The 12,500-nt window shown below is 46.2% G+C and overlaps 1 protein-coding gene across 1 annotated transcript in view; it reads right to left on the bottom strand.

The window, feature by feature from the left end:
• Positions 1-12,500, bottom strand: part of LOC307269053 (retinal guanylyl cyclase 2-like) — a gene marked incomplete at both ends in the record, with an annotated part of 25,164 nt that overhangs the window by 11,680 nt on the left and 984 nt on the right. Inside the window, 11 exons of the mRNA XM_080051876.1 lie at positions 877-1,030; positions 1,732-1,908; positions 4,491-4,574; positions 4,866-4,970; positions 5,230-5,314; positions 5,774-5,849; positions 6,799-7,009; positions 7,366-7,515; positions 7,798-7,953; positions 10,330-10,472; positions 11,286-11,441. Coding sequence (XP_079908002.1) covers positions 877-1,030; positions 1,732-1,908; positions 4,491-4,574; positions 4,866-4,970; positions 5,230-5,314; positions 5,774-5,849; positions 6,799-7,009; positions 7,366-7,515; positions 7,798-7,953; positions 10,330-10,472; positions 11,286-11,441 — 1,497 coding nt within the window. The remainder of the gene's footprint in view (positions 1-876; positions 1,031-1,731; positions 1,909-4,490; positions 4,575-4,865; positions 4,971-5,229; positions 5,315-5,773; positions 5,850-6,798; positions 7,010-7,365; positions 7,516-7,797; positions 7,954-10,329; positions 10,473-11,285; positions 11,442-12,500) is intronic.

Genomic DNA, 12,500 nt, shown 5'->3' with positions numbered 1-12,500 from the left:
GTGAAACAGTTATAAAGGACTATAATGCAGTAAGGCTCTCAGGCATTCTGGACTGAGCCACAATATCTATTCTCCTGGATTTTTCAAAACTTTCTGCACATTCAAAACATATCAAATGTTTTGGTTTTTTAGGAATCATGACGCAGCACCAGTGTTAGCTATTTATGACACTTTACATTGGTAATGAAATGCCAAGCCACCATTGGAGACGAAAGGGGTGGGCTATCAGCAGCTAGCTAACGTTAGCTAGTTGGCTATATTGTAACTTAAAGCAAAAGTTAGAAACCAGATAATTTTGGCATTAATCCTTAGACACTTGACACAATCAATCATCACTATTAGCATGCTATTTAGTCACATGTTGGCCTATTTACAGCCCTCAGAAAACTGACAGCTCTTCTTAGATGCAAGTTCATCAATTCATGGCTTAAAATCCTGAGCTGTAGAACTTTCAGCAGGCATTCCTAGCTGTAAGCCACGTAAGTGAGTTTCCTAACAGTTGGGAGCATATGCGATGTGCGGATATGGCACAGGCTCCATGAAGAATGAAAAAAAAAAAAAAAAAATGTTTTTCTTTTTTTTTTCAGAATTGATTAAAATCGGCCGAGTTTTGGGCCATGAGTTTGACACATGTGGGTTAGAGAGAGACAGACAGGTTAGAGAGAGAGACAGACAGGTTAGAGCTCAGGGGCGGTCCAAAGGAGCTCTGAGAGACAGACAGGTTAGACAGGCAGGTTAGAGAGAGAGAGACAGGCAGTCCATAGGAGCTCTGAGAGAGACACAGGTTGGAGAGAGAGACAGATAGACAGGTCAGACACAAAGACAGACAGACAGTCAGGTTAGAGAGACAGACAGACAGACAGGTAAATGCTTCACCTTGCGGGTCCTCTGGCATGCTGACGCCCTGGGAGTGAAGGATCATGGGTAATCCGTAGTCCGTGACCTTCAGCACGAACCTTCCGTCCACGAGACAGTTGGTGGATTTCAGACGACCGTGACTCAGCCCCCGCAGGTGCAGGTACTTCATCCCCTAGGAAACGGTTAGAGAGAGACAGACAGGTTAGAGAGAGAGACAGGCAGGTTAGAGAGAGAGACAGGCAGGTTAGAGAGAGAGACAGGTTAGAGAGAGAGAGAGAGGTTAGAGAGAGAGACAGGTGCAGGTTAGAGAGAGAGACAGGCAGGTTAGAGAGAGACAGACAGGTTAGAGAGAGAGACAGGCAGGTTAGAGAGACAGGCAGGTTAGAGAGACAGGCAGGTTAGAGAGACAGACAGACATGGAGCTGCTGCCAGGGTTAGAGTTATACATGTATGTTTACACACACACACACACACACACACACACACACACCGGACTCTTTAGTTACACCAGCTCAATTTCTTGTTAACACATATAACCAAGCAACCTTACAAAGTGGCCGGTGATAGTATATTCAGCTTCACCTTGATGAGGTTAGAGAGAGACAGACAGACAGACAGGTTAGAGAGAGAGAGACAGGCAAACAGACAGACAGACTGACAGACAGGTTAGAGAGACAGACAGACAGGTTAGAGAGACAGGCAGACAGACAGACAGACAGACAGACAGACAGACAGACAGACAGACAGGTTAGAGAGAGATAGACAGACAGACAGACAGACAGACAGACAGGTTAGAGAGACAGGCAGACAGACAGACAGACAGACAGACAGACAGACAGACAGACAGACAGACAGACAGACAGACAGACAGACCTTGATGAGGTCGGTGAGCAGTGAAGACTTGAACATCCAGTCGAGCCTCATCTCGCTGTCGGCCAGCAGGTCTGCCAGGCTTCCTCTGGGGCAGTGCTCCACCACCATGGCTAACATCCCCGCGTCCACGAACAGACCAACAAACTGGTTCAGATTCTCATGACGCATCTCACGCAGCTGCACAGAGGCAGGTTAGAGAGAGACAGACAGGTTAGAGAGAGACAGGTTAGAGAGAGACAGGTTAGAGAGAGACAGAAAGGTTAGAGAGAGACAGACAGGTTAGAGACAGAGACAGACAAGTTAGAGACAGACAGACAGGTTAGAGAGACAGGTTAGAGAGAGACAGACATCTCACACAGCTGCACAGAGACAGGTTAGAGAGAGACAGACAGGTTAGAGAGAGACAGACAGGTTAGAGACTGACCGACAGGTTAGAGAGAGCACAGACATCTCACACAGCTGCACAGAGACAGGTTAGAGAGAGACAGACAGGTTAGAGACAGACAGACAGGTTAGACAGACAGGTTAGAGGGAGACAGACAGGTTAGAGAGAGAGCACAGACATCTCACGCAGCTGGACAGAACATTATAATATAAGATCACCTAGATCTATGGCTATTAACATGTTACATCTATGACATGAACTATCACATAATGAAGTGTTTCCCCCATTGCCTTAGCAACGCCAGCCCCCGCCTTGACTACTGACCGACCAAAAAAATATATATATTACATTATTTTTAATGTACTAGCAAGCGCGATGTGTCCCTTTGCATGGTCATAACGATTTGCAGTAAATGAATGTGCGCATGTGTCTCGTGTCTCTCTGCTCAGAGTAACAGCTGTTCCTTGCCGCGCTGCGTGTGACTACGGCGTAAACACGGGACGGTAAACGAGCAGAAGCAAGACGATTTGGAACTGGTGGCGAAAAGAAACGCTGCACGGTTCTATACAGTTTCAGACTCCACATCACTGTGGCAACACAAGTTATCTATCGGCTCATACAGCGCAGAGAAAAGTCTGATGAATGCATGAGAGTGATGGCCCAGGCACCTTTCAGTAAGTTTACAGAAGTGCCACACTGTTACTGTCTTTGAAATGCATTTAGTCATTTTAAGGGGAAAACACATTGTATTATTTCAACTATTGAGTTATTTGTAAAACAGCATGCTAGTGTAGGGTGTAAGAAAAATAATTCCAATATCATATGATGTTATAGCCACCATCATATGTGCATTTACTTTTATATAATCAAATAATAATCATACAATTATAATGTGATCTAAATGTTCTCATTTCTGTGTGCAGGTGCAGGGAGTGAAAAAGGGAGGGAAAGGAACATGCCTTAGAGGGGGATTCCCAAGGAGCAGGGCCGGAGAGGGAGAGATTTATCTATTGTACACAAAGGCCTAGTGTTAAACACCTTACTCAGCTGACCAAGCCATAGATATATCCAAGGTTAGGAGCATAATTCTACTTTCGGTATAGTTCAGGGAGAAGACAACGAGGAAGAAGAGGAATGGTCTCTGAAAACGCATGGCAACGAGATCAACCAATCAATAGACATTTTCAAAATATGTTAAAGAGACTCTGCTGAAGAGAGAGAACTCACTTTTTCTTTTTTGACTTTTGCTGTCTCTGAAACCTGCATGCGCTGTCCTGTGCTTTGACTTCATTAACCTGCATGCGCTGTCCTGTGCTTTGACTTCATTAACCTGCATGCGCTGTCCTGTGCTTTGACTTCATTAACCTGCATGCGCTGTCCTGTGCTTTGTCTTCATTAACCTGCATGCGCTGTCCTGTGCTTTGTCTTCATTAACCTGCATGCGCTGTCCTGTGCTTTGACTTCATTAACCTGCATGCGCTGTCCTGTGCTTTGACTTCATTAACCTGCATGCGCTGTCCTGTGCTTTGACTTCATTAACCTGCATGCGCTGTCCTGTGCTTTGTCTTCATTAACCTGCATGCGCTGTCCTGTGCTTTGACTTCATTAACCTGCATGCGCTGTCCTGTGCTTTGCCTTCATTAACCTGCATGCGCTGTCCTGTGCTTTGACTTCATTAACCTGCATGCGCTGTCCTGTGCTTTGACTTCATTAAACAACACTTGAGAACTTTGAACTTTTTCCAGTCATCTTTGATTTTTACCTTCCATGTTTCCGAATAAAAGAACACAAGATATTTTTGGTTAGGCCAACAAGATTTATTTTCTAAATTATCAATCCTGCTTTATATTTATGTTTTAAATGGGGAAATCCATGTTCCAAAAAGACTAATAACCTCTGTATTTAAAAAGAAATCAAGCAAGTAGACTAATAATAACCATTATTGAATTATAGGCTCTCGCATCACCGTAGGCCTATTGTCCACAATAATCGCATAACAGCCAAAAAGGAACTTTAAGAAGTTTAATTTGCATTTTGATGTGCATACACATGTTAAGTGTATTACTTGTATTCAGTGTGTCTGCATGGTATTGCACCAAAACAGTAGAATATTTCTTTAATTGATCTGATGTATTTTTGTATCTAAATAAATATCCAAAATGTTTCGCCTCCTTTAGCCCTGGACAGTGACCACCTTGACTAAGACATTTCCTGGGGGAAACACTGTAATCTGTGTGTGTGTGTGTGTGTGTGTGTGTGTGTGTGTGTGTGTGTGTGTGTGTGTGTGTGTGTGTGTGTGTGTGTGTGTGTGTGTGTGTGTGTGTGTGTGTGTGTGTGTGTGTGTGTGTGTGTGTGTGTGTGTGTGTGTACGTACCTGGCTGAACACACTTTGTGTGTTTTCACTAACAGTTGTTAAATTATTTTCAAAAGGAATCTTCCTGAGGTAAACCCAGTCGCCCTGGCAACAACACAACCAATCAGAGAACAGAGTCAGTGAAAAGGCAGACAGACAGACAGACAGACAGACAGACAGACAGACAGGCAGGCTGACTGAGCACATAGTTAGCGTTAGTTATATAGCGTTATAAAGTTACGGGTTAGGGTTAATTATAGAGGGTTAGCATTAGTACAGCGTTAGCATTAGCACATAGTTAGCATTAGTACAGCGTTAGCATTAGCACATAGTTAGCATTAGTACAGCGTTAGCATTAGCACATAGTAATGTAGCTGCTGTCTGATGATGTCATACCTCCAGGATTCCCACGTTGGAGCTCTCGGGCGTTGCCAGGACGTAACTACGGGCGACGGAGCGATACGGAGATTTAATCTCAATCATCGACTCATCGCTCATTTTCTATAAACAACAACAAACCAAAATATGATCAATAATAACAACAACAAATCCAGGACAACAACACACATCTGTTTATTGTTTATTGACTTGTTGTCTTGTTTACTGTCTTGTTGTCTTGTTTACTGTCTTGTTGTCTTGTTTACTGTCTTGTTGTCTTGTTTACTGTCTTGTTGTCTTGTTTACTGTCTTGTTGTGTTGCTGTCTTGTTTACTGTCTTGTTGTCTTGTTTACTGTGTTGTTGTCTTGTTGTCTTGTTTACCTTCTTGCTGACTTGAGAGTCGATGAAAACGACGTCGTCCATATTCAGGATGAGTTTAGTCGGTTTTCCTCCTCCTTTCATTTTACTGTGAACACAGAACAGATATATCAACATATTAGTCTGTCTGTCTGTCTGTCTGTCTGTCTGTCTGTCTGTCTGTCTGTCTCTCTGTCTGTCTGTCTATCAAACCTGTCTGTCTGTCTGTCTGTCTGTCTGTCTGTCTGTCTGTCTGTCTGTCTAACCTGTCTTTCTGCCTGCCTGACTGTCTGACTGTCTGTCTGCCTGCCTTTCTGCCTACCTGTCTGTCTGTCTGTCTGTCTGTCTGTCTGTCTGTCTGTCTGTCTGTCTGTCTCTCTCTCTCTCTAACCTGTCTTTCTGCCTGTCTGCCTGCCTGACTGTCTGTCTGCCTGCCTTTCTGCCTACCTGTCTGTCTGTCTGTCTGTCTGTCTGTCTGTCTCTCTAACCTGTCTTTCTGCCTGTCTGCCTGCCTGCCTGTCTGTCTGCCTGTCTGTCTGTCTGTCTGTCTGCCTGTCTGCCTGTCTACCTGATCCAGTAGATGACTCCTCCCATCAGAGCGCCGACCAGCAGACAGAGGAAGAACAGAGTCATCGTGTCCAAACCTGAAGAAAGAATAACAAGGGTTAGCCCCGTCTGCCTGTCTGTGTGTCTGCCTGTCTGTGTGTCTGCCTGTCTGTGTCTGTCTGTGTGTCTGTCTGTCTGTGTCTGCCTGTCTGTGTGTCTGCCTGTCTGTGTGTCTGCCTGTCTGTGTCTGCCCGTCTGTGTGTCTGCCTGTCTGTGTGTCTGCCCGTCTGCCTGTCTGTCTGTCTGCCCTAACCCACAAGCCGCAGAAACACATGCTGCCACAGGGGGCGCTGTGTCACAGGCCTCCAGCCATCCACACACACACAGGCAGACAGACAGACAGACACACGCACACAGACAGGCAGACAGACAGACAGACAGACAGACACACGCACACAGGCACACAGACAGACAGACACACACAGGCAGACAGACAGACAGACACACGCACACAGGCAGACATACAGACAGACAGACACAAACAGGCAGACAGGCAGACACACGCAGACAGACAGACAGACAGACAGACAGACAGACACACACACACACGCACATAGGCAGACAGACAGACAGGGGGCGCTGTGGCCATCCACACACACAGATAAAGATATAGGCTGCGTTCCAATACCCATACTTTCTGCTATTTAATCCGGTAGAAAAAAGATTTAGGATGTCCTGATTATTGTGGTCAGATTTAGTATGGTTAGAAATACCCGGATGTCTACTAGATCCAGCCAAGATTTTTAGTGTTGAAATCAGCATGCTATTTGGCCGATTCAAACCCACAATCCAGTGCGCACCGGAAGTGACGTCACATAGACGGAGCCTCCATATGAAAACCGGCGATGAGACGGATATAAAAGCAAGATGCAAGATCAAGGAGCAATGTTAGGATGAAATAAACAGGTAAAGTATGTCCCAATTGTAGCATACTGCATCCTAACTAGATTCTTTTCATGGTCAGATGTAGTATGTAGTATGTACTACCTCCAGTGCAGGCCTGGTCTGGGCTGAACCAACAGAAGCTGGCAGAAGGGGGTCTTCCCCCGGGGAAGTGGAAGGACCGGCCCATGGGCTTGATGCCGCCGCCCGGCCCCGTGGGCGACAGAGAGTGAGTCGGCACAAGACGGCTGCCATCGCTGTCCAACACCACGTAACGCGCCTGTAGGCCGCGCCCCTCCTCCCCGCCATGCAGCACCTGGGGATTACATCACACTGTCTGTCTGTCTGTCTGTCTGTCTGTCCGTCTGTCTGTCTGTCTGTCTGTCTGTCTGTCTGTCTGTCCTCGGCGCTGTGATGGGTTGGAGTGACAACGCTGCAATAACTTCACCCCACCTATCAGTTCACCTTAGACAGACTCCTAACCCTGTCTGTGACTCCTCAGCCTTTAGACGGACACTTCTGACTTTTTACTGAAGCAAAGAAATGAGAGTGTTTGACATTATAATCCTCTGTTAGGATGATTATATAGATATTATTTTATTGTTTAAACGTTTCTGAGTGTGTCTGTCTGTCTGTCTGTCTGTCTGTCTGTCTGTCTGTGTATGTTCTGACCTGATTGAAGCCTTGGAAGTCAAAGCCTCCTTGTGATTGGACCAGCTGGTCGCCCGTCACCCAGTGCCCGCCCCCTGCCTGACGACGCTCCTCCACCGCCTTAGCAACGAAGTAAACCATGTTAAAGATGGTCCCGAAGATCGGAGAGACCTGAACACAAGATACAGGGTGTGATTAAGTTTGAGTGAGTGAGTGAGTGAGTGAGTGAGTGAGTGAGTGAGTGAGTGAGTGAGTGAGTGAGTGAGTGAGTGAGTGAGTGAGTGAGTGAGTGAGTGAGTGAGTGAGTGAGTGAGTGAGTGCGTGCGTGCGTGTACCTCCATAGCAGACACAGACAGAGAGAGATAGAGAGTGTACCTCCATAGCAGACAGACAGACAGACAGACAGACAGACAGACAGACAGACAGACAGACAGACAGACAGACACAGTGTACCTCCATAGCAGACACGGCTGTCCGGATCTCGCGGGCTACTTGCGCCTGACGAAACGCTTCGTAGAAACTCTGGTCCGACGCCATGGTGACGGTAACTACGGCACCGTACGCGTGCTGCAGCCGAGTGCTGTTCTTCAGCTGAGGAAACTCTATGTCCTGATTGGTCAGAAGGCAGGATTGATGATTGATTATTTGATTTAATTTTATTCCAGACACAGAGAAAAACGGTCCATAATACAATACAAAAACAGTAAAAAGACAAACAACAATAAAAAAGACTAAAAAAGACTCCAGCTGTCAGTTCCACACTACACAAAGAGTGTTCAGATATTAGCATATAGGCTAAAGCGCCAATGGTTCCATAATGTGGAAGTGAACCTAACCGCACTCATCACGCAGGAAGTAGGATTAAACATTTTAACATGAAATTTGTTAGATGCTTTTATGTCATGCAATTCAAACAGGGACCATTATTATGAAAGGTTAGGGGACTTCCTGTTGGAGTTTTTAAAAGGGTCAAAGTATATTTACAGGGTCAGGGTTAAACACACACACTGTAAGACTTATTAAGACTCTGCAAGACTTCCCCAAGGTCTGACACGCCTACCCTGATTCCCTGCTTATTGTGTTTCTGCGTTGAGCGAATGAAGTGACACACACTCCCACAATATAGACACACGCCACTGCTCATACGCCTCCGTCTTTCCACGGAAGTAAGCCGTGTGCGTCCTATTTGCATGGGTTCCTGATCATCGTTAAGGGACCTCAGGCAGGGTAGGTCTTTCACAAGGGATACTAAACTCCTCGGACATCTGGTGGGTGTACGCTTGTTTTCTCTCTCTATTGCGCTCACGAATTCTGTTGTCAATTCTAAAGCCAATGAGATTAAATCCTCAAGTGAATCTGGAACCTCACAGGAAGCGAGCTCATCCTGAACTCTCTCAGACAAGGCATGAATAAAAGTGGTCACTAGAGCCTCCCTGTTCCAACCTGATCGCGTAGCTAAAGTCCAGAATTTAATTGAAAATTCTGCAACGCTTGCAGAGCCCTGACGTAACCTAAGGAGGCGTTTGGCTGCTTCATGGCCACTAACGTCGTGGTCGAACACACGCCTCATCTCCGCCATGAAGAGGGGCGCGTCAGCGCAGACTGGAGTCTGCCTATCCCATAAGGCTGTCGCCCATGAAAGGGCCTTTTCCGAAAGAAGGGATATTATATATGCGACCCGGGCTCGGTCGGTGCTAAACATAGAGGGTCGTAACTCAAACACTAAACTGCATTGGGTGATAAATCCCTTACACCTCCCTGGATGCCCGTCATAGCGGGCTGGGGTTGCCAGTTGGTCTCCTGGCCTACAAAAGGGTCATGGGGTGGAACTGGAGGTGCTTGTGCTTGGGTAGGGGCTGGCCCAGGTGGTTGTAAACGGGCCAGTATCTCCCGAAGCATGCCGTCCTGCGAGGCCTGAATCTTCTGATTCTGATGCTCTAAAATGTCAGGTCATGCTAGCGTAACAGGGCTCCCTGTGCAGAAATTGCCTGCCTATGGACCTCTAAACTGTCGCTGACTGACGTAACAGCAGCACTAGTGGGGTCCGCTGTGCCCTCCATTGGGCTGCTCATTCTGTAATGACTGGGGGGGAGGGGGGGATGGGTTTGGGACACAGGTGCGGACCAAGGGGTGTCTGAAAGTTATCCCCGGAGGGATGACCACTAAATCGCAAAAGTGACTACAGGGGAGGGGGAGAAAACATAAAATGCACAGAGCTGTAAAGGGCCACACAGGCTACTGTGGTGGATTTCAGTAGTCTATAATATCCAGAAGGTTGCTGACTGTATGTCTAAAGGTTAGGGTCACTGGGGGAGGATGAGAGCACTCCCTAGAAGGACTAGTATATGTCTATTTGCAGATATAATACACTTGATACCCCCCACACATGAGAATATAAGACGCTGTTCTGTAACTAATGAGCAGTGCCATTGCGGCCTCAGGCTGCTTCGATGCTCCATGAAATCCTCTGTAAATGTCTGATGGAAATCTCCTGAAATAAACCTCTTCAAACACAATGATGATTGTCCAGTCTCACCCTTTGTCTTGGTCGCAACGGGGAATTCGGCTACCACATTACCTTTAATATAACACACTAAAGCAAGAACAAAACCACCTAACTAAACCACCAGCTGAAAGGATAGACCAAAGTAAAACAGTTTCCTTTGCAACACTGAACACAGAGACCTCTGAAGGTGAGACAATGAGCAGCACAGAGCACTGGGGGTCTCAGGGCAGATATAACCTCTTCACACCTGGGCTCAATCAGCCAATCAGTGCACACACACCTGATTGCAGTGGGGGAATCAGTCACCATTCTCACGGAGGTGAAAGATTCTGTGCCCTCACAGGGCTGAAATCTCCCGTGTCCTCACACACACACACACACACACACACACACACACACACACACACACACACACACACACACACACACACACACACACACACACACACACACACACACACACACACACACACAGTTACCTGGTAGGGCATGGCGTAGAGCAGCGCATCGTACGGAATGAAGACGTAACCGCGGCCGACCATCCCCATGTCCAGAGCAGCCAATAGGAGCTCTTTCTGATCCTCTCCTCCAATCAGGAGAGAGCTCATACACATGATCACCACTACACGCACAGACAGACAGAGACAGACAGATAGACAGATTTATGCACATGATCACAACTGAGACAGAAGGATCTCAATCAGCGATAAACTGGGAGTTAAACATCTGACACACACACACACACACACACACAGGTGCCTTCATACTTGCTGCATACTATACACACACTTTACTTTAGTATTACCATGTAAACATCTGGTCATGATCAAATTCCTTTGTGATTTTTCTCTACTTATGACATCTATTGCAGTATGTCCGTCCTGGGAGAGGGATCCCTTACTCTGTCAACTCTCCCTGAGATTTCTCAATTTTTCTTAATCCTGATAAAGGGATTTTTATTGGGAGTTTTTTCTCAGCTGAGCTAAGGGTGTAAGGGCAGGGCGTCGTACTGTATGGAATGTAAAGCCCACTGAGGCAAATGTCTATTTGTGATATTGGGCTATACAAATAGCACACTGGCTGCTGCGTGTGTGAGCGGGGCCCCGTGAGAATCAGAGGGTTAGAGGGTTCGGTTGTTTATATACCCTATCGATGGGGTTAGAGGGTTAGAGGGTTCGGTTGTTTATATACCCTCTCGATGGGGTTAGAGGGTTAGAGGGTTAGAGGGTTCGGTTGTTTATATACCCTCTCGATGGGGTTAGAGGGTTAGAGGGTTAGAGGGTTAGAGGGTTCGGTTGTTTATATACCCTATCGATGGGGTTAGAGGGTTAGAGGGTTAGAGGGTTAGAGGGTTCGGTTGTTTATATACCCTATCGATGGGGTTAGGGGGTTAGAGGGTTAGAGGGTTCGGGACCCTTGAGAATCAGAGTCTGACCTTTGACCTTGTCGGCCTCCATGATTTCCTTCAGCGCCTCCTGGACTCCGCCCCTCTTCTGTGTCTTCATGGTAACCACTGGGCCAATGGGAAGGCCCATCGCTCTGAGCGCAGAGGCCACTTCCTGTCCCGTGCCCTGCCACAGGTCAGAGGGAGCTGACACACACACACACACACACACACACACACACACACACACACACACACACACACACACACACACACACACACACACACACACACACACACACACACACACACACACACACACACACACACACACACACACACACACACACACACACACACACACACATTATAGCTCCACACTGAATGCCTCGGGATCCCCCAGTCAGAGCTGTTGGTCCTGATAGGTGATTTAATTATTTTGATTTTCAGAAAATAAAAATAGGGGAGAATGGGGTAAGTAGGCACACTTTTTACTCTAGTGAGAATTGCTCATCACCTAAACATCTTTCAATAGTCATTCCTAAATTAAATTGAAGCTTAAGGTGTTGGCTTGAAATGTGAACCCCTCACTTTTTCTGACTTATTTTAATAAAGAATAAATTAATCATCAAAGAAACCCTTACACATTGTGACAACCAACCCCATCAAGGGGTCGGTTGTCACACACTTTGGGGTTGTCTGTCACAATGTTATCTTAATGGGAATAATCTTAAAAAGAAGGCAAGAAAGCAGAACTAAATTTGAAAGTTTAATTGCATTGTCAAGTTGACAAATAGGCCTACATAACTTACTGTAGCCTTGGCAGCTGGTCTAGTTTGGGATGCACTGTTTTGATTTTGTTGCCCTTTTTTCTTTTGCATGCTAGCTGCCTTTTCCTACTCTATTCTCTCCTTCTCTGGGGTGTCAGTGAGGATACAGCTTGACAATTTATTTCGTTATTGGGTTCCTTTTCTGGCTGCAGCCTCAAGATAACATGTGACAACCAACCCCCCAAAAAATGTGACGACCAACCCCAACTTAAATTTCTTGCTAGCATCAAGGCCAACAACCATCTGACAACTAATTAGCTTGCTAACCACAATCTAAACTATAGTTTACCCTTCACATTTTTTTGTGTAACAAGTGTTTTGTTATAAACCCATTGTGTAAAAGCCTAGAAGAAAAATACTGAGGAGCTAAATATTTTCAATTTGACATGAAAAACACTAACAGTCCTCTCACCTCAAATTTAGCAGTTTTACTCCA

The sequence above is a fragment of the Ammodytes marinus genome (genome assembly GCF_949987685.1).
Source record: "Ammodytes marinus genome assembly, chromosome: 23".
NCBI lineage: Eukaryota > Metazoa > Chordata > Actinopteri > Uranoscopiformes > Ammodytidae > Ammodytes > Ammodytes marinus.
The sequence above is the reverse complement of the archived record's forward strand: the minus strand, read 5'-3'. Positions and strand labels throughout refer to the sequence as shown.